Source organism: Mchenga conophoros, linkage group LG9 (assembly GCF_057382185.1).
Source record: "Mchenga conophoros isolate Kocher_MC1m ecotype Shallow Benthic linkage group LG9, M_conophoros_male_GT1.1, whole genome shotgun sequence".
NCBI lineage: Eukaryota > Metazoa > Chordata > Actinopteri > Cichliformes > Cichlidae > Mchenga > Mchenga conophoros.
Genome location: NC_140534.1, coordinates 23566926 through 23589394, shown reverse-complemented (window position 1 = coordinate 23589394; position 22469 = coordinate 23566926). Strand labels below are relative to the sequence as shown.

General features: G+C 40.2%; 2 protein-coding genes across 4 annotated transcripts; one reads left to right on the top strand and one right to left on the bottom strand.

Annotated features, from left to right (window-relative positions):
• Positions 1-12: 12 nt before the first annotated feature.
• On the bottom strand, positions 13-10224 carry pcolce2b (procollagen C-endopeptidase enhancer 2b). The gene is made up of 9 exons (XM_085287050.1): positions 9891-10224; positions 9510-9618; positions 8879-9134; positions 7807-7931; positions 6885-7021; positions 6621-6784; positions 5590-5673; positions 2977-3144; positions 13-2617 (listed from the first exon to the last, which is right to left on the bottom strand). The coding sequence occupies exons 1-9, from the start codon at positions 10022-10024 to the stop codon at positions 2487-2489; spliced, it is 1308 nt and encodes a 435-aa protein (XP_085143176.1). The 5' UTR covers positions 10025-10224; the 3' UTR covers positions 13-2486.
• A 1159-nt stretch (positions 10225-11383) lies between these two features.
• Positions 11384-22465, top strand: u2surp (U2 snRNP-associated SURP domain containing). 3 transcript variants are annotated; one of them, XM_085287044.1, is made up of 26 exons: positions 11384-11488; positions 12258-12356; positions 12463-12577; positions 12724-12848; positions 12929-12999; positions 13140-13228; positions 13371-13406; positions 13517-13599; positions 13768-13933; positions 14040-14251; positions 14610-14653; positions 16265-16369; positions 16468-16534; positions 16643-16806; positions 18139-18301; positions 18413-18492; positions 18595-18682; positions 18802-18939; positions 19068-19257; positions 19364-19444; positions 19556-19607; positions 19714-19858; positions 21064-21174; positions 21319-21446; positions 21587-21772; positions 21953-22465. In XM_085287044.1, the coding sequence occupies exons 1-26, from the start codon at positions 11444-11446 to the stop codon at positions 22089-22091; spliced, it is 2922 nt and encodes a 973-aa protein (XP_085143170.1). In that variant the 5' UTR covers positions 11384-11443; the 3' UTR covers positions 22092-22465. The 3 variants fall into 3 exon arrangements, with proteins under 3 accessions (XP_085143170.1, XP_085143169.1, XP_085143171.1); XM_085287043.1 differs by having other exon boundaries at positions 21563-21772; XM_085287045.1 differs by lacking the exon at positions 13371-13406 and having other exon boundaries at positions 21563-21772.
• The last annotated feature ends 4 nt before the right edge of the window (positions 22466-22469 follow it).

Below are 22469 nucleotides of genomic sequence, written 5' to 3'. Positions count from 1 at the left end.
AGAGGAACAATCTAAAGTGGTGAAAGCGTTTTATTTGGACAGATGACAAAAATAAAATATAAATAATATTATTAAAGTTTTTTCCATAAGAAAATAGTTTTCATTTCATACCTTTGCTTCTAAAAAAAGACACTAAGAAAATATCATAATGACGATGATGCTCGAGAAAAAAGCTTCAGCAAATAAGCTCCTCGCTTGGTTGGCGTGAAACCAGAAGAACTGAAAGAATATTGCATGTATAAAATATTGCACATTAAATCACCACAATTAACATTTCCAAACCTGCCCATTAAAACCAAACTTGGGAATTTAATGGCAGGTGCTAAACCATCATTAAAGCTACGACAAATAGCTGCAACAAATCCCCCCTGTGGATATTAAGCTTGTTAAATTAATGACTGGTCCGCCAAACTGACATCTTTATTTAATGCATCAGCCCCATCCTTTATTCACATTGTATTCAAGAGCCTCAAAGGGTAAAACTGAAAGGCAGAATATGGAATACTCTGAGGAAAACTGCCACTATGGAATGCCAGAACAGATGTGCATGCACACCGAATTTTTAAAATATGAATAATGTTTATCTTATGAAACATTATAATAAATTGGTGTTCTGCCTATTTCAGACACCGGTGACTGGGGTCAGTTTAATCCTGTGCTAGAATCATGACATGAATGCGAAAACCTCGAGTAATTGAAGACAGATGGGAATTTCTCCGTGTCTTGTTTGTTCTGTAATCATCCAATTTACAGTCATCGTAAAAAAAAAAAAGAGAGAGAGAGAGAGAAAGAAAAACAAACAAAAAAAGTAAAGTACACTCACTTTGACTTCTAAGGTTTTATGTATCAGGACATAATAAAAACCACCTGCTCCTTAGCAGGGCTCAAAATCAGATTCAGATGGACTACAAAACATGACATATTACACAAAAACTAACCCTTAAATGCAGAAGCAGTATGTACACCCTTACTGCTTACATGTGAGTTAAGATGCCAATGAGGAGAAAGCAGCTGCTAACCAATGCATTCGATGAACTGATCGTCATCGAGTGTGAGCCCCTATGTGACACGCAAGTTTTGGCAGTTTTCTATTGTCTGGTGTCTTCAGCTGTGTGTTAACACAAAGCCAAAGAGGAAAGACATCAGCGATGATCTTAGAGAAGAAACTGTTGCTGAGAGCTGCTCTACGGTAAGGATGCATGTTTTTGTGTGTGTAAGTGTGTTTGTTTCCAAAGCCGGCCAGTGGGCCAGATTGGAATCTTTTCAGGCTGATTCTGGTCACTGGGCCAATTCTGGCCCGCGGGCCTTGTGTTTGACATCCCTGTTCTATACAGTCATTAAAAATATTCACAGGTGCCAATCTTCCCAGGAGTGGACATCCCAGCTAATTCACTTCAAGGTCAGGCCGCTACATCTCAGACTCTACAGGCCTCAGTAAACTGGATGGTAGCACAATTAGACAGAGACTGAACAAGTGTGGCTTATTTGGAAGGGTTGCAAGGCAAAAGCCTCCTCTCATCCAAAGTACTTAAGCATGGCTTAGGTTTGGAAAGCTATATCTGAACAAACCACAAGATTTCTCGAACAATGTGCTTTGGACACGTGAAACCAAAGTGAGTGTTTGGTCATAATCCACAGTCTCACGTTTGTCAAAAACCACACACAGCATATCAAAGCTCCTTTGTATCCCAAAATATTCTACAGTCAAATGTGAGGCCATCTCTCTGACAGCTAATGCGGGGCTGAAACTGGTCGTCCTTTTGTATAGAGAGCTCACGGTGAGCTCAGTGACTGCACAGTGTCCAGGTCATGTGATCATCACCCCTCCACTATGGTGCGGTACTTGGCAGCCTGTATGAGGTCTTCATGCTTATATGCTGTTTGGTTTTCACTAAACTTGGGACAGGACAATGATCCCAAACATTCCAGCAAATCTACAACAGAATTGCTGAAAAAAAAAAAGAATCAAGGTGATACAGTGGCCCAGTCAAAGTCCAGTGCTGGACAGGATCTTAAGAATTCATCCAGAAGGATGTGAGACTGAAAAGTCATACAACTAATTTCTAGTTATTGCTGCTAAAATAGGTTCTTAAAGCTATTGACTCTTACTAACCTACTGAAATTGGCTGTTCTACAAGTGGCTTCTACCTTTTGACTTGTTTTTTGCTAAATAAATAAATTTGATTTGTTAAATGTATTTATTATCCTAACACATAAAATATAAGAAGTGACAGAGGATGTACTTTCTTTTTACCGTAACTGGACAGGAAAATGACTGAACACACAAAGTTTCCATCAACTGAATAAATCATGTAGTTTCCATGATTTGCAGCGGCAGCTCCGCAAACGCATTCAGATTTGTTTTCATATCCTTCGTTTGTGTTCTTGAGAAGGAGATTGCTTTTGTTTTTTTCATGTAATAATTTCCATCCACAGATGAGCCTTGAGCAGACCAGTTAACAGAAGATCACCAGAGCTACCGGAACTCAGCACTGCTTGTTTATCAAAACGTTGAGTCCTTTTTGGTTCTTTGTCTTAAACGCCATAACAAAGTGGTGCGGGGCGATCTTTCCACGGCCCTCCTCGTCCACCTGGCCCATGAAGATGTAGTTCAAGCCTAGTGAGGTCACACAAAAAAAACCTGAATGCAGTGGCAGAATGGCAGAGACATTCAGGGAGGCCAAAATGTGAGAATCTGCCCACAGCAGGTCTGTATACTATATGTTTATATGCATACATATAAACTTACAGTACTTAGAGTTGAATTGACTGTTTGGACAGTGAGTTCTGCCGCTCACCTAACGCCTCAACTGAGAGTGACAGCGCATCACAGGAGGCAAACTCAGAGCCATAAGTTATTCAAAACAGTCAACCAGCATCTATACAATGTCATCATATTGCAGATAATAACCGGGGGAAAAAATTATATCGGGGACACTGAGAAAAATTTATTTCATCTCTACGCTGTACACTCACCTCTTCTGATAACTGGGCACTTTTTGCACAGGATAACGATCTTGGTGCTCATTGTCTTTCCTGCCTGCTGGATTGCCAGGTTGCCTTCTTTATACACGTTGATAATAGAGACGGTGGCGTGCATACTTCCACCTCTAATCACCGCTGTAATAACAGTTCCAGTTATCACTGTTGTAAACACAAAAAGCAGATGAAAAATTACTGAAACATTTCTTGGAAAAATAGTGTATATAACTCCCCAAAAAAGCCTATACAGACAGAATACATACATGTAAAATCCACAGATACATTTTCTTGTATAGAAAACTACAACTGCAATGGCTCCCGCAAGTGCTACAGTACCTCAGTCTTCTTCCCGTCACCTACAACTGGGGGTTTCTTCCTGTTAAAAGGGAGTTTTTCTTTCCCACTGTTGCCAAAGGTTTTGCTCATATTGTTTTGCTCTGATTGTTTGGGCTCTCACTGTATTCTCTGTACTATTGTATGGTTTACCTTGCAATGTAAAGGCAACCGTTGTTGTGATTTGATTCCTTAAAATTGAATTGAATTGCTTTAAAGGCGTCTCTTCTGCAAAAAGTGGAGTTTTACTTGGCCTCCAACCTTGTGCAGACTATAATATCCAACTTTGCTGGTCTTGCTTTGTCTTGGCACTTGTTCTGGGGTCTTTAGGCACATCTCTCACTATTTTTCTTTCCAGATTCTTTGAAATTTTTAACTTCTTACCTCTGCCAACATTGTTCTGTACTCTGTGGCTCTCTTTGAAATTCTTGATGATGCTTCTCACTCCAGTTTTAGACACTTGGAAACACTGTGATAACTTTGTATATCCACCTCCTGCTTAGTGAGCCTCAACAATTCTTTTTCTCAAGTCTAAAGTGATATCTTTTGTTTTTGGCATCATGCTTTCTCAAGTGATAGCTCAAACCCTTGCTGAGGTTTATCTACTCTATGTAAATTGGAAGATAACCCTCGGTTTTAACTTGATTGTACAAGTTTTGAGCATTACAAAGTAAAAGCACATCACTGCACAGCAGTGATTGTGCTATGGCTCAATAAAAAAGTCTGTTTGTATAATAATACTGACCCTAGAAATGTTTGGGTTTTGTTTTCTATGAATTAATTAAATTGTTGTGTGCAAAAAGAAACTATTTATGCTTTCTAAAGAAAACCAGAATGTTCAGAAATGCTATGTTGAACATCCCTCTGTTAATAAATTATGGCAACTGCCAGTACTAGCCCCTCATCCTCACATTCACGTTTGGTTATCATATTCATATCTGAGAGAGCTGTGAACAATATGTGCGTGCTACATCTCAACTCCGCTTCTTTGAAGTGCAGCCTGTCTTTAAAAATGTCACTGTGGATTAACAGCATAGACTCTATACATTTCCTTTCAGGCTGTGAGCGCTACACCCTTGTGACCTTTTTTTTAAAGCTTCCTTATCCATCTATAAGGTAAAAGCTCCCTTTAATACAACATCAAAGAATTCCAACTCTATCAAACAAGAGGAAATTGAACGTGGGACATCATTAGTGTCACACAGACAGAAAGAAATCAAGGCGATAACGTCATTATAAACCATCTGACAGTTTAACTGCTCAGAGCAGAGATACTTTGCTACTTTGTTCCAGGTTTATTTTCCTGACTGATTCTGCTTAAACAATGCGACCAGTGTGCGGGGTGAAGTTTCAGCCATTTCCTGTTTAGACAGACCAGCTCTCACAAAAGAAAAACATACAGTTTTGCCGTTTGTTTCCACGGCTGGTGGAGAAGTGACGTTTAGCAGTGACAGCTGAGTGATACTGGAGCCGGTGGAGTGGAGGAGGAGGCACGGCTCATTCAGCATGAACAGGATTCTTTAACCTGATGGTACCAATGCGTCTGGACTTCACATGCTGCCTGTTTCATTTCCTGACAGGGATGAAATTAGCCAGAGGACTGCCTGTTTTAGTCGTGCTATTATATCTGTTGCTACTGTTACATAAACCAGCGAGCTGTATTTGATGATTTAATGTGTAGATGCCACATAATTTGATTATTTTAAAATACCAGCAGTGATTGGACCAGCTATTTTCAGCCTTGTCATGTCTCGTCTCCCTGTTTCATTCAGATGCGCCGATCACATAAAAGCGACTTTTTCTGCATTCGCCGCCACATCACTCGTCTTTCCTTTTTTCCCCCTTTTCCTCGACACAAACCGCATGTGTCAGATTGCCGAGCCTGAATAAACGCCTTCATTTATTGCCGCTTTGCCTACAGTCAGTGGCTGAGTATGAGTGTGTGTTTAGACTACAGGTAACCGTGGCCTACTGTATGCAATCATTCACTTCTTGACAGGCTATCAAGGAAGTCTTTGAGATGTGTAAGGGAAAAACAATCACAGAGCAAAGATAGCAACATAATCAGGACTATAAACTGCTACTTAAGGGGAGTTTTGGCTGTCAGCATGGGGTCTACTCATATATATCTTCAGAGAATCTGCAATTCAAGCTGTTTAGGATTAGTATTTGTGAAAGCAGATATGTTAAATGATACAAAAATGGCTGGAATTTATTAGTGACTATGGCTTAATGTGGTTTTTGATAAGTTACAGTAAGCTTTTATGTTCTCACCAAAATTGCTGGAGCAGTAATTGCTCTCAAGCGTTCCTTGTCTTTTGCATTTCTGCCGGCACAGGGCAACAGAGTACTTCAGAGCTGCACAGAGAGAAAAAGAAACACACACACACAAAAATCAGCCTCTGTAATTTTGCCCGCCAGTAACGCGGGCATGTAAGTTATGTTGCCATCTGCTTCTGCTGCAGCCTATTTACTGAGTATTCTTGGTAACACAAATGTCTCTACAGATGGATGGCTGTCAGTATCACAGACAATAGCTCGATTATGTGGCGAGGGAACGTCTGTTTTTGAAGTTAAAGATAGAAGAGAATCCATAAAGGAAAGAACTGAGGCTTGAAGTAAATACAATGTGACTGTGCAAATATTTTTCTTACTGTGGAGGGAAAAGTCGGGTGAGAGGGGGAGATAAGCCAACCAGAAAGCAGTGACACAGCATGACATCATAGCAGGGGGGGCGCCAAAATAACCTGGCCTGAGTGACGGAAAAAAACAACAATGTGTGGGAATGCGAGTCTGACTATGAAAATGAGCTGTGATTGCAGGTGCAGACGCACGCCCACCCCTTGTGTTATGTACAGTTTACACAAGAGAAAAGTCTTATGAGCATAACACATAGTTTTAGCATATGCTGTGTTACAACATGTGCTTGGCTGCATCTGTAATTGGACTACACTTTCCAGTATGTTCTATTGACTCACTGGCTGACTGCTATAATCTATTTACGTGAGCAGAGCATTTGCTCTTATGTGAGCCACATGTGTGGGGACAGTATCAGAATGCATGGCCACAAGCAGCACACTGTACTACTACTTAAGCACCTCGCTCTTTCCTTCTCTTGCCTACATTTGCTATTGGAAGCAGATTTTAGATCCTTCTCAAGTTGAAAGAAGGAGATAAAATCCCACGTTATCAAAGAATCCAGCAGCACAAAGCAAATACAGTCAAATCAGCTAATGCAGATATTAGAAGTCTGTGGATGTTAGAAGTTTTTTAATGGTTTCTATTGAATATAAGCTGCTACCTACGTATTGGCCTGGTGGTGACTGGCTGTGTGGTAGTTGCAGGCAGTACTGTTGTGGTGGGGAATTTCTTTGGTCTGAATTTGTAGTGCCCAATGAAGCCGTCGGCAGTCAGGCTGAGATCTGACAGGAACTGGATTAGGAGCTGATTCCCCTCCGACAACACCGGCCTACAGAGCAGCACGGGAAAGCAGACTGAGGATGAACTGAGATGAAATCACATGATGGTTTAGTGAAAATGAACTCTACAGCATGACAGAAATCACCTACGCTGGGGGGCTGTCTCCGCAGTATTTGCCAATCCTCTTCGCATCGTTTATTTCCGGCCCGTTGAAAATGGAGACGTGGTCGTAGCGGCAGTAGTTGTCTCGTTCCACATCGAACTTCTCGAACTTCACCTCAATAATCTGCAGCAGGAGACAAGTTATAAAGTATTCCTCTTTTTTCTAGCAGAAGCTTATAACAGGCCCTAGGGTGCATCATCTGACTAAAGTGTATGCTGTTATTTTTGAAAAGATATACTCCACCTGCGACTCACTGAGATTTCTTAAAAGAACGGCTCAGGTAACTTGCAATGTTTTATTTCAATAGAGTGTTATTCCGCCACTGGCATTTACTCATCATTGATATAGAGGGAAAACATGCACGGAAAAATGACTAGATGAAAAACTTCTGTATCTTCATTTATTTACAAAACTCTGTTTATCTGCTGTGGATAGCTTCTCCAGTTTCCTCAGATTTTCTAAGCACACATCACACACCATGTCAAGATATGACAATTTTCCTCTAAAAACTCTTTGGGAATCACTCTGTTGTTACAAAAATACTATATTCTGCCTGTCAAACTGTGTTTGATATTTGAATGGTGCACAGATATTGTGGCCTAATAAAGAAACAAACAAACAAAGATATTCCCCTGAAAATGTTCAGGTACAAGGACTGGCCTGAAAATGAGTGAAAAAGCAGCCAATGTTCAAAGAAAGCCTTTGAAAACCCTCCAGAAAGCCTGAAGAAGTATTGCTACACAGCACTTGAGAAGACAGTGTCTCCTTGGAAGCAAAATATAAAGAAATTAGGAGTGACTCAAAACTTTTGCACAATCTCCTGGAATTTCAGTTCATTTGAGGCCAGTTATTCAGATAGAAACATTTGCATTTACTAATTTTTTTAAGTAAAAATTTTAATGTATGACCTGGTTCTTTGGTGCTACTATATGCCAGGAGCAGGTCACTCCAGCTGGGTAGTCCTTCTCAGGCCAGTTGGGTGTTTTGAAAGTCCCAGAGGGCTTAACCAGCCTGCCTCCACAGTACTGGTCCCCTGAGGAGAAATGACTGAAGTTAGTGCTAGGATTACACAATTAATTAGCTAAATTCTGCTCCTGTTATTGCTTGAATGAAATAATGAATGTTATTTAGCAATCTTTTAAAAGCTATAATGGTGAGTCAGTAATGTGCTCGTGTTATTAACTGCGTCTGGGGGCTCTCACTGCCTTTTTGTCATTATGAACACCATAAAAAGCAAGTCTGTCATTAGTCATCTGTGGGTTTAAAAATAACTGCCATCAGAGGAACATCAGTTCAGAAAAAACACAAACTCTCAAAGGATCGAATCGCTTAAAAACACGCTTTCCTTATGACATATACTTTAACTGATTCTGCCTTTCCAGCATGTAAAAAAATACATTTAGCAAATTGAAGAAAACAAATCTCTACAAATGGGTGACACGTGGTGCAGCAGAGTTTTAACCATGTTTAAAGACAGGATAGCAACAGTCTCTCTGCCGGCGGATAAGAGCCTGGCTGACTGGTTAATTGACACTGTCCACTACAGCTGTCAGCTCCTACGGTACAGAAAACCAGACATTAAACTTCTAAAAACAGTAGATGGCCCAGTGAGGAAAAACGCTAAAGGCTCTAAGTGAAATTTCTGACCTTTGCCTTGCAGCACAATAGCCAAAAAACATGAGAAATTCCACATCACAGTGCGAGAAGAGTTAAAAAGCAGATTTCTTTTAATCCACATGGACTTTTAGCCCACAGACCTGCTCTTACTGAGCACTACACGAATGGATACATCCTGTTGTTTTACTGGGTGTCTGCATACAAACAAGGTAAGATTTACTTCTTAGTAACATTACAGAAGCTCCACATGCTTGGATAGCAGCAAGATGTTCTGCTACCCTTGCAAACTTGGCACCTTTGACTAAGACAGCTGTGTTAAGAGGAAGCATGCCCAAGCTTCTTCTTCTCCCCATGTTTTCTTACCTCGCTCATGTGTATGGGCAGCAGAGAAAACAGCCAGGAAGCCACTCCCAGCAGTGTTGGCATCGGATACCATCTGCAGGAGCATCTTGTTGCCTGTGGAAACAAGGGCTCCTGGCTTGAACGTTCCACAGAAGCGACCCAGTCTCTGTCCATTGACATGGCCGCTGTAGACATCCACATAATCATAGCGACACAGGTTGTCGTTCTCCAGATCAATGAAGCGGAATGACAGTACCACCACCTTGCCCTCCGGGACCTGGGTGGGGAGTTGGAGAATGCTTAGTTAAATTATTATTATTATTAGATGGCATAACAAACAAAAGAGCATAGACCTAAATACTGAATATTGTTACTTTAATACTCTCAAACATTTAACCTAATTGTGCATTTTAACCCAGCTTATGCCGTTTTTCCAACCTAATCATCAGCTTCACTGCAATAAAGTACAGAAACATCACAGAGCCACTCAGCAAAGATTGCCCTAAGCTAACTGCGGCTGTGGTTAACTATTTTTAGAAGGAAATTAGGAGTTTGGACTAAGACAAAGATTGTCATACTGTATTTATTTTTAATGAACAATGCTTTATCACTGTCATCATATGCTATGAATGAAAAACAGAACTGGACTCACTGTGATTCTCCACACACATTTGGTATTTGGAGGGTAAACTCCTGGGTACCCCTGGCTCCCGATTACTCCAGACTCTCCTGTGATGTTTCCGCCACATGTAAAGATTGGTCTGAGGAGAAAGTTATTTTCTATACATATAAATAAAATAATAACGGTGCATTACAGCAAAATTTAAAAACAAAGTTGATAATATCCATTGGATTCAGTGCATTCAGTTCCTCGCCACATGTCCCGAGGCAGCCCATACTGCACAATATTCTTCCAACTCCAGTCATCTGACGGTGATTTTCAAAAGGCTAAATGGGATCCTTACTTTTTTAATCTAATAAATATTTCAAGAAAATTTGAGTTTGGGGTAAAAAAAAGTAAATAAATAAGTACCTCTGCTGGGACTGCGCACAGACTTCTGTCAAGAACAGTAGAGTCCATGCGCAAAAAATACTGCATGTTCTCCACATTGTTGGGAAAACGGAGCAGGAGCTTCGCCTGTTTTCGCCCGGTGGCGTGAATGGCATTGTGCTCAACAGGCTAAAACGGAGGGGAAAAGTACCCAGGAGCTCCTGTAAGGACTTTCAGCAACGGAAAACTCAAGCAAGCAGATGAATATAGCGTTTGTTCTGCGTGGTAGGAGGGACGGGGCGCAGGGTGCACATTTCTTTTTTTTTCTTTCTTTCTTTTTTTTTCCCCTCAGGGGGGGTTAAAGACGCGCTGGGAGGGGAGGGAGTGGGCGCTTGCATTAGTTGGCTTGAAAACGAAAAACCTTTAAGGAGATGGCATGAATATACTTGACTCCAGAAGTTATCTATGCATGGTTTCACATTCCGATCAACGTGTATATTTCTGAATTCAAATACCTGCATGTGCCTAAAGGTGAATGAGGCAACTTGTGTTGTGTTCTCCAATCTTATTTTAAGGGGTCATCTGAGGATTGAAAGAGAGCACCACCTGCTGGACAAACTATGGTGTAAGCAATTTTATTATCACTCAAATTCCAATTCAAAAATGTGCTGTTCTCTCCATCATATTATGTTGTTTATTTGATTATATAATTATTATTTCTATTTTAGATGTTACCTATTTGTCCATTTGCATTTCTTGAAATGCTCAGTCCATGTCATTTGTTTTTAAATTTCATGAATAGTGAAATTACCTTATTTTCTTGCACTGGTACACGTGTGGTAATATTTAGGCTCCTTCATTCTTTGTTTATTTACCCTGATATCTTAGTCTGAATCTGCAGTTTGAATTATACGGAACCTGCATGCTGATTATGGCATATACACACCATTCACATCGGAATTTTCAGTGGGGACAAAAACAAACAAACAAAAAGGATAGAGTGAGATTGAAGTCACTTAGAGCAGCAAATGAGAGTTTACGGAAGCGTAGTACGGAAGCGTAGAGCTGCCACCCAGGCAAAAGAAAAATACAAGTGTATCACGTTATAAGGTGAAAGGTTTATTGTTCTAACAAGATACCTTTCCTGTTTGTACAATATACTATCATGTTTGTACAATATACTTTTCACGTTTGAACAACATAATATCACGTTATTACAATATACATAATTATCACGTTCGTACAATATAATATTTATATTGTACGAACGTGATCCTATATTGTACGAACATGATAGTATATTGTACAAACAGGAAAAGTCTCTTGTTAGAACAATAAACCTTTCACCTTATAACGTGATACACTTGTATTTTTCTTTTGCCTGGGTGGCAGCTCTAGTGGTATTAATTTTATTAATTTATACATATTTATAGTTTTAGTACGTGATAGAATTTTGAATCCTTGTGTCGCGCTTGAGAAACTGAAAGAAGAGAGATGGGAAGCATCGGCGATTCTGTGATTGATTGCGACGCCTGGAGTTTCACAGTTGCCACTATCATCAGCTCGGCGATCGATTCATTTCAGTTCCACAAAAGATGGCGGACCGAACGCCTGGTGGCTCTCAGAAAGCTAGCGCTAAGGTAAACTTATAGTTTGTAGTTGTTTTAGCTCACTTGCACCTGTTGTAATGAGAACTGTGCAAATAATCTTGTGCTTGAACAGCACTAGCTGTTTGCTGTAAAAGACCACAACAGGGAGGTGCGCAACAGTGTCTGCTAACACTGCCGCGCTACGGCTAACTGAGGCGCCGCAGCCACACTGGCTGGTTTTAGCTAAGCTAAGCTAATGTGTTGGTCACCATAAACTGGATTAATGGAAGCAGTTATCACAGGAATAAACTTGTTCGCAAATCACAAGCTTTACACGTGCATTGTCTTCTGGATGACGTACAGTGGTTGTATATTTCAGTGTGGAAATAGTAAATTAAGCATTTGGGAGCTGGGGCCTAACCGTCATTCGCCGTTTAGCGCAATGCATTCAGTCCGTGGCGCTGCACCAAAAGACGACTTCTTAGGCCTCTTGTTAATTTAGCTAATTTCTTAATCTTTCCTGGTCTCCAGCTGCAGCTTGGTCGTAAATGTGTAATGTATTATACTTAAATAATTAGTGTTAAATGTCTGAGTAACGGTTGCCGGCGCCTATTTAATACAGCCGACTTTATAAACCAGCGGCTACAGTCCGCGCTGAAGTTACCCGTTTACGGGATAATTGTTAGGCATATTAAATAATAATAATAGCAGGACTCAACATTACTTGAACAAGTCGTGGTTGTTTCCAGTTATTAAATAGTCGTAATGTGTGCTTATTAAATACCTGGTGAAAACAACCATACTTTGTTGACATGTACAGGCGCTGCTTGAGAGCAAACTGAAGTCTTTCAGCATTGGCAAGATGGCAGTGGCAAAGAGAACCCTCAGCAAAAAGGAACAAGATGAAATAAAGAAAAAAGTAAGTATGGATTTTCCTTTTGCACAATATTCTCTGCATGAGTAATAGCTGTTAGAGATTTATATGATTTATTTACTTTGACACCTTTGTGCGCGTGTGTGTTCAGGAAGATGAACGAGCGGCAGCTGAAATTTATGAGGAGTTTCTTGCTGCTTTTGAAGGAGGAGGGGAGGGAAAAGTCAAAGCTTTTGTCCGTGGTGGCATTGCAAATGCAACGAAAGGTATACGTTTTGCATTATATATTTCTCAAACTGATTGCAAAATATGCAAATGTTAAAGAACAGTTCACCAAACCTTTTTTACTTCGGAAATTGAAACAGTAATGTGATTGGAGGGCGAAAACTAAAAAAAGGTTTTCTCCTTGCAGAGGAAGCGGCTGCTGATGACAAGAGAGGAAAGTTGTACAAGCCTAAGTCACGTTTTGAGACCCAACCAAAAAGCATCCTGCCTTTGGAAACTCCGCCACAATTTTTAGCATTAGACAAACGGCATGTAAGTACTGTTTCTGAGAATGAGAAGCATCTCGTCTAACTTTTGCATTGAATAACACTTACCTGGTTTCCTCATTGTAGGGCTTAAAGAAGAGCAGTGAAAAGGAAAAGAAGAAGAGTAATTTGGAGCTCTTCAAAGAAGAACTTAAACAGTAAGTTTTAACACAGGAAGGTGTTAAAATATTTTAGTGGCAGAGATTAGATGTTCCTAAGACTTTTGGTGTGGTTATTAAAGTTGTAATATATTAAACACAGATTTTAATCAGCTGTGATATGTGTCTGTGTCTTGTAGAATACAGGAAGAGAGAGATGAAAGACACAAGATGAAAGGACGTGTTAGTCGCTTCGAACCGCTCTCTGGGACAGATGGACGACGCTCCTGTAAGTGTTGTTTAAGTCGCGTGACTGCCTTACGTGCACTAACTTGGCCTGACAGGGCCCTTTCCTGCCTTACGCCACCCTCTGTCCCTTTGTCCACATCTACCCTGAAACAAAATTTATACTGCTTTTCTGCTTCTTTTAGCGGATGGTTCTTCACGAAGAAACCGTCCGTCCAGTGGTAATTTTGACTTAATATAGTGACCGTGAATACCTTTATCTTGCTAAGAAAATAATGTTGGTCCTGTCAGACAGCAGCAGGAAATTCTTTTCTTTTCTCTGTGTCTGCAGTTTTGGATGACTGTGCACCAGGTTCCCATGACGTTGGAGATCCATCCACTACTAACTTGTACCTTGGAAACATCAATCCACAGGTTTGTATCTAAACATGCATGAAGTGGAAGTAATGTAAAGCATGCCATAAAAGGAGGGGCTTAAGCATGTTGCTATTCCTTCAAAATTTGCTACATATGCCCTTAATTCAGAATGGGAAATATTTATGCAATGTCTGTGTTTCTCAATTTGTATCATTTACTTCATAGATGAACGAAGAGATGCTGTGCCAAGAGTTTGGCCGGTATGGCCCGCTGGCAAGTGTGAAAATCATGTGGCCGAGGACAGATGAGGAAAGGGCTCGGGAGAGGAACTGTGGCTTTGTGGCTTTCATGAACAGGAGGGATGCAGAGCGAGCACTCAAAAACTTAAATGGTACGAATCTCGAATTCTTTTATTAAGTTGTTATATTACATCCTTTTATCTTCTTTCCAGTTCACATGTGCGTGTATAATTTAATGCACATTTACTCCCATAATAGGAAAGATGATAATGAACTTTGAGATGAAATTAGGATGGGGAAAAGGTGTGCCCATTCCACCCCATCCCATCTATATCCCTCCTTCTATGATGGAACATACACTCCCCCCGCCTCCCTCTGGCCTCCCATTCAACGCACAGCCCCGAGAGAGGCTAAAGAACCCCAATGCTCCTCTGCTTCCTCCACCTAAAAACAAGGAGGAGTTCGACAAGGTAATTCAATACGTCAGCCTAGGATTTTCTCATGGGATATGGCAATGTTTTGTTAATTGTGGTGGTAAGATGTTAGTCATAATAAGCAAGTCAGTACAGGATTTAGATTTTGAATTAGTTGTTGTGTGTAAGAAAGTGTCATTATCAAATGTCAATGTGTGCAAAATGCTCAGTGTTACAAAGAGGTGTTACTGTGGTAAAGTATCAGGGTTGTTTGGCCTCTAGTAAAACTGACAGCAGGAAAGGAAAGTTATTGTCTTTTTGCACTTTTTAAATGCATTTTTTATATTTTTCACCTGTTGCCTTTGTAACAATACTCACATTCTATGTTTATTATCTGATGTGACTTCATATACAGACTCTGTCGCAAGCCATAGTCAAAGTGGTTATCCCAACAGAAAGGTACATGTTTTTCTTTTTTTTTTTTAAATTGGTGTACAAACTTAGAAAGAAAAAAAAACATCCCATAATGAAACTAATACGTTTGATCATTTGATCACTGCATGCTACAGGGGGCTGGTCAGTGTGGATGAGCAATGGTTGAGGCAGCTGCACGGCGTCTTCATACTAGTACCTAGAATAATACTGACTGAAGTTTGTTTCACATCCCTCCATCATTCATATTTTCTTTACATGTGTAGCCAAACATCATTATAGATCTTAATAACTATGCTATTTAGAGAAAAATATCATTACTTTCACAGTCCCACTCCATACATAGACATTAAATCGTGTTTCTCAACTTTAGTGATGTTGTACTCTGCTACATACATGATCTGCTGATTCTAGATCCGTAGTTGTGAAAACCTGTTCTCTGACCATTGCTCACTCAGACCGTCTCCCCCCTTGGCCTCTGTCACTATGAGGAGCTCAGTAAATTTGGCTCCTGCTGACAAATCCAAACCTGCCATCATTAGTCTATATATGACCTTTGACATTGGCCTTGGTGAGCAGCACAAGTTGAACTGTCTGCAGCAGCGAGGGACCTGAAAAGCATCATGGGATGGATTGGGAAAGTATACAGAATTTTACCCCGTCATTGGTACGATCGGCTCCAATACAAGTAAATGTGATTTGTGTTGTCAAATGAAAGACATCCTTTGTCTTGTTGGCCACTTTAGGCTAATTGTATGCAGCCTGCACAATTTATTTCCTCTACAAATTATCACAGAAGAACTTCTAACGTTCCCATTTGCACAGTTTTAAGTCGGTACCAACTCCACTAGTAGATAACCCGTTTTAAGCCAAAGATCATGTACTGCTTTTTCACGTTACATTAGTAGGAAAGAGTGGGAATTGAAAGGCACTGTACTGACAAATATTCCTGTTAGTACGGTGTCTTATTAATGTCTCGCTCCTGTTGTTCCCAATTCCACTCACCCCCACATTGTGAAATTTGAACTTAAAGATATTTTATATGAAGGTTCCGAGCAGTGCAATGTAATTAAAAGCTGTTGCACTGTAGCTTCAAAGAACACAGGCATGACCTTAGTAGATGCAATAAAAAAGCTTTTCTTTTCCTTTTTTTTTTTTTTTAATTGACATGAATGTCGTACTGTCACAAAATGTTTTTATATACATATTTTTTATTTTTTGCGTGTATTCATTGATGTTATATGTAGGCCCAGAGGTGTAGCCACAGTGATGGTTAATTTATTCCTGGTCATGTGACACACTCTGACAGTCATCTGTTGTCTCATATTCCCCGTCATTTAAACCGTCGCTATAGTAAATAATAAATGGGTATTGTGGTAAGATTTTAGAGTGATTTAGCCATCGTTCTGTACCAAGTATATAATATCACAGTAGAAATTTATTATTCAGGTATAGGTCAATACAGCTGCATTTATGCTTGCAGCATTTCATTGTGTGACATAAATTGTCTTTGCCTAGTCAGCCTGTTGAGTGTGTCAGACCACCAAGAATAAATTAATCTTTAATTGGGAGGTTTTAGTAGTGTTCAAGAGTCCGTCCAGTCTGAATCCGTTTGCTTTAACTGTGTTTTTCTTGTAGGAATTTGCTCTCTCTCATCCATCGAATGATCGAGTTTGTGGTGCGTGAAGGACCAATGTTTGAAGCCATGATCATGAACAGAGAGATCAACAATCCCATGTACAGGTGAGCTTAGCTGCACAATAGAAATGTAGTGTTATTCTGTTAGCTAAAATTCTATGATGTGCTGAGTTACAAAGGTTGTGTATGTCTTTTTATGACAGGTTTTTATTTGAGAACCAGAGCCCAGCACATGTATACTACCGATGGAAGCTCTACTCCATACTGCAGGTTAGTTTTCTATCTTGAAAAAAGTTGCAAAATTTCAGGGGGATCCAGCCATTCCACTAAGTTTCTTCTTTTTATCAATGTGTTCACTGTGATTTATTACTTCCTCAGGGTGAATCACCAGCCAAATGGCGAACAGATGACTTTAGGATGTTTAAAAATGGCTCTTTGTGGCGCCCACCTCCTCTTAATCCGTACCTCCATGGTCCTTACGATGACGGTGAGGAGGAGGAAGATGAAGAGGAGGCCAATAGGAAAGGCTGCTTAAAAGAAGAGTAAGAATATTTGTTTATATTCTGTTACATCTATGTTGTATTTGCTAAATTGCAGAAGTTCTGAGGTCTTTACTTGAAGGAACACTGGAGTCATGCTTTGATTTCTAATTGGCTTTGTTGATGTTCCCACCTGCTCCAGTGTTGTTACAACTGTTAATACTTTGCTGAGTAGTGACTCAGTATTTAGAAATCGGCAGGATAGTCAAGTTTCTCTGCATATCCATTAATTTTAACATCAACTCGCAGCTCACGCCTGCACTCGCACTCTACAGTTTTGCTAATCTAACATGAAAGTAAATGTAAAAACACAAAGTGAGAACCTGAATTGTCAACTGTAATGGAATAAACTTGTGCTTTGCAATTGAAAACCCAGGCCTACCCCAACATGCCCTCTCTGGAGCTCTACAGTTTCAGTGGACAGAAATACTTTTTTTTTTCTTAACACTGACTTTTATTGTTAAAATTTTAGGTGTATTAAGAAAAAAAGCAGCCACGCAAATGAAGCTTTAATTTATTTTGGTCCTGGCTTTTATTTTATTATTGTGACAGATATAGGGCTGTGTGATATGACCAAAATCTCATATCCCGATATAAGACATCTATCGTCCCGATAATGATATAAATCACAAAGATTTAACATTTTCTGTAAATTATGTGAATCTCTGGCAGCTCAACTTGAATGAAGTGTTTCCAGCTGGGCGTCGTGTACCTGGAGTCGAGTGTTTTAACCGATGCATTAAAGGATGCATTTTTAGACATAAGTTGTAGCGGCCGCCGTTTTCTTTGTGAGTGTTTATTACACGGCGTGCTGCGGGCCTGTTCTAACGTTTGAGTGTAAGGTTTATTTTTTAGCACCTGGCGGCTCTTTTTTGCTTTTCATCCGTAAATAATCTGCATACTCTTTCACGTGATTCAGTTTATTTTGAAAAGTCTCAACAGGATCTTGAGCTTTATTGTGAAAGGTTTATGTGGAACATAAACAAGCGGACACGTGATGGTTTTACCGTCGTTGTTGCTAACGACAACGCATAAAAACAGGCACTTGTCCGTCTGTAGTGTGGTTATATTAAATATAAGAGAAAGAGATAACTTTAAGAAATTAATATAGCCACTACAGTGACCATCAAAACGATGAAAAAATATTGCCATAAACAGTTTATTTTGCGACACCACGAAACAAACGATAGCGTAAAATGAAACGATAGACGTTTTTATATCGTCATCCGATATATATCGTTATATGAACAGCCCTAGACAGATATGAAAAGTACAGTAGTGCAGACAACAGCTGGGTTAAATGCACTCTGTCCTCACTGTCCTTCATCTCTGCAGGGAGCGGGACAAACTAGAGGAGATGCTGCGTGGTTTGACTCCCAGGAGGGCAGATATTGCAGAGGCCATGCTGTTCTGTCTCAGCCATGCTGAAGCTGCTGAAGAAATTGTGGAGTGTATCACAGAGTCCCTCTCCATCCTAAAGACCCCTTTACCCAAGAAGGCAAGACATTGACCAAAAGAAGAGAAAGACTTTGATAACAACCTGTTTATAGAATTACCCGAAAACCCTTCCAGAATCATAAACTCCGGTTTGCTCTTTGATGTGTTTCAGATTGCACGGTTGTATCTAGTTTCTGATGTGCTGTATAACTCTTCTGCCAAAGTAGCCAATGCATCTTACTACAGAAAATAGTAAGTTATGTCGTTTGTATACTTGAACCATATTATCATCAATTTCACTTAGTCACTCCTTTTTTCCCAGGAAATAAATTGCTCTTTCCTTGTTCGTAATAGCTTTGAGACAAAACTCTGCCAGATTTTCGCCGACCTAAACGCAACTTACAAAACAATACAAGGTCACCTTCAGTGTGAAAACTTCAAGGTACCAAGTCTTGTTAAGTAAACTTCACAGCCTTGATAATTTATATACTTAAACATCCAGGTTACTTAGCTCTTTTTGTCCTAATTCTTTTTTTTTGTGTGTGTGTGTGTGTGCGCTAGCAACGGGTAATGTCATGTTTCCGGGCATGGGAGGACTGGGCTGTGTACCCTGACCCTTTTCTTATCAAGCTGCAGAACATCTTCCTTGGTCTAGTAAACCTCGCTGTGGAGAAGGAGCCTGTAAGCCTTGTTGTGGAGGTAAGTGAGGCTTTATTATTTAGTCTTTTCAGTACCATTAAAGTTATTGTATTATTATTGCTTTGAAATTTTACCATGCTGCTACTAAATTTCCATGTTTTTTCTTTTTCCTCTACATTTGTATCAAGCCTGAGCCAGCAGACGACATTGATGGGGCTCCTATCGGGGATTATGTAGATGGTACTCCACTGGAGGACGTGGATGGAGTGCCCATTGACTCAGTTCCCCTTGATGGGGCACCAATCGATGGAGCCCCTCTGGATGACCTAGATGGAGTTCCTATCAAGTCCATGGAAGAAGACCTAGATGGAATACCTTGTGAGTAGTGCATACAATAGCAAAGCATGTTTCCAAGAGCTGTTGGATCCATCAATTTCCCAGCGACTCAGTTCTTTTCTTTTTTTTCTTCTTTCTGTTAATATAGTGGATCCGTCCAAGGATGCTCCCTTCAAGGTAGCACCATCGAAATGGGAAGCAGTGGATGAGGCAGAGTTAGAATCTCAAGGTGAGGCCTTTTAAAGTGTCAGATTAGTTGTTACCTACATTATGTTATCATAGCTGGCGTGAGGGTTTTGCAATTACTTGACTCATATAATTGCCTTTGTTTGCTCCTCAGCTGTGACAACCTCCAAGTGGGAGATATTTGAGCAGCCAGAAGAAACAAAAAAGTAAGGTTTTTTTTGTGTGTGTGTGTGTTTGCCTTTTGAGTTTGATGTTTTGTGAATGCCTTGACACGCCTTTGTTTAAAAAAATTAATTGTGTTCACCTCTAAAGGGACGATGCGGACAGTGATGAGGACAGAAGCCCTCGTTCAGAAGATAATCAGAGCTATTCCAACCCGATCAGAGATGACTCTGACTTTAAGTCAAAGATGTCTGAAATGAACGAGGAGAAGCGCTCTAAGCTCAGAGAGATAGAGGTACTCCCCCCCTTCTTTATTTATAAAGTTTTGCATGTGTAATTTGACATATCAGGCCCAATACAGCAAGTACCAACCGATACAAAGACATATATCAAGACAGATTAGGCCATTAAAATTCGGATGATAACAATAAAACAGAAAAAAAGAAAAAGGAAGAAAAACATAACATCTTCCAGCCAACGTGATTGGGCTGGAGGGTGAGGAGCTTTCCAAGAAGGCAAAATTCGACCTCGTGCCAGCAGTGAAGTGAAAGCGATAATATCCAGTTGCTTACGACTAAGGTTTAGGATGGCGTCCTCAGAAACGCCAAAAAGGGCAACTAGTGGACATGGTTTGAGAGTAACGCTCAAAACATGAGAGAGCACTTCAAAGTAAAAAGTCCAGTATAATTGAAGTGACGGGCAGGCAAAAAACATATGAGTTAAATTGCCGGGGGATTGTGTTGCATCTGTTGCACAGGTCAGGAATGCCGGGGTATATTTTAGATAGTCTAGATCTTGAGAAGTGTAACCTGTATACCGTCTTAAACTGAATAAGGGAGAGTCTTGCACATGAGGCTGAGGAATGAATTTTGTCAATTACTTTGTCCCAGTAACCTTCAACAAACTGAAGACCCAGTTCCTGTTCCCAACTCGAAGCAATCTTCTCGGTTGAGTAATTGCCCGATGCCATAATTAAAGTATATATTTGTGATATTAGAGCCTTACTGTGAGGCTTCAACTGGAACAAGTCTTCCCACCAAGGCTTGAGAGGCTGACTTGGAAACTCTGGCAAGATAGAAGATGCACAGTGTCTTATTTGAAAGCAGTGGAACAAATGATACGAGGGCAAATCATACAAAGAACAAAGGTCACTAAAACTGAGAAAAATGTTATCTTTAAAAAAGTCATAAAACCATTTGATACCTTTTCTTGCCCATATACGGAAGGAGTCGTCCACCAGGGACGGGGGGAAGAGGTGGTTGTTGCAGATTGGGGTCAGAGCAGAAGCAGAGACTGAATTGAAGTGACGCCGGAATTGATACCATATTTTTAAAGAGCCAATTAGAACAGGGTTGTCTGTGAATTGTAACAGGGAAACAGGAAGGGATGAAAATAATAGTGCTGAGAGTGAGGAAGAGATAGAGGTACTTTACAGATACCACAGACCTCAGACTGCACATGGCAGTATACAACAATAGTTGATTGTATTTCTCCATGCAGGTTAAAGTCATGAAGTTCCAGGATGAGCTGGAGTCTGGGAAAAGACCTAAGAAGCCCGGTCAGAGTATTCAGGAGCAGGTGGAACATTATAGGGACAAACTACTACAAAAGGTGTGTATTGGATCAGGTGTACTTAAAGTTTGGAAGAAAAATGCACACTTTTGATCATTTATTACTGGTTTATAATTGTTACATGCCGTGAAAAAAAAAAAATCAAAACCTAATAAGAGATTTTTTTTTTTTTAATCCCTTTAGGAAAAAGAAAAAGAAAAACTGGAGCGGGAAAAAGAGAAGGAAAAGAAAGAGAAGGAAAAAGCTGAGGCACGGTTGAAAGAGTTAAAGAAGGAAAAAGAGAAGGAGGACACACCAACCAGAAAGGAGAGGTCAGACACTTGTTTAATTGCTGCGTGCTTTCAGTGATTCAAAGTGTGGATCTAGGGTTTTTCTTTTTTTCTTTCATTCATGGAACATTGGATTTATTTAATTTCCTGTGTGACAGATATTTGTCCCCTCCGGTTGATAGGAAGCGTCGTCACAGTGGATCACCGAGCCCAACGCGGAGCAGCAGCAGACGAGGCCGGTCGTCCTCACCTCGTTCAGAGCGGTCCGAAAGATCAGAGCGCTCCGACCGATCATACTCTAAAGACACATCCTCACGTTCTTCTCATAAAGACTCTCCTCGATCCAGCAACAGAAAGTCATCCAAGAGGTAAGATGGTGTTAAGCGCTACTAATATTAACATTTTAACATACTCAATGTGCTTGAAGTGGTCACTAAGAGTAGTAAAGTGCTACATATGTAGTCCTGGACCTGAATATTCAACAAATTTGATATTTGCTTTTCTGGGTATTCCCATTTTTTGTTTATTTTTGCCATTTTCTTATTTAGATCACCGTCATCACCTCGCACACCCAAACGATCCAGGAGATCGCGCTCCAGGACACCCAAGAAATCAGCTAAGAAATCCCGCTCCAAATCAAGGTCTCCACATCGATCTCACAAAAAGTCAAAGAAGAGTAAACACTGACATCTTTTTTTTTTCTTTTCTTCCCCAACTCCTCCCTCCTATTCTCTGCGCCATGTGTATAAAAATTGACTGATTTGGCAGCTGAAGATTTCTGCCCTGATGTTAAAGTGAGGACAATGAAGTGTGGAGGGTTTTGCATGGGTTTCCATCTGGTGTACCAGATAGATGGCGCCACTGCTGTTTTATATTGTAAAAAAATAAATAACGTGCTTGTGTTTCCTGATTCCCATCACCTCCAAATGGAATTCATCCATGTGGTAGACCACACCTGTAAAGAGTGTGACGACAATAGTCTTATTCATGCTGTCATTTTCTGTTTTTGTAGTTCACATTAAAAATAATTCCTAATAAAGTGATTTTTTTTTTTTTTTAAACAAA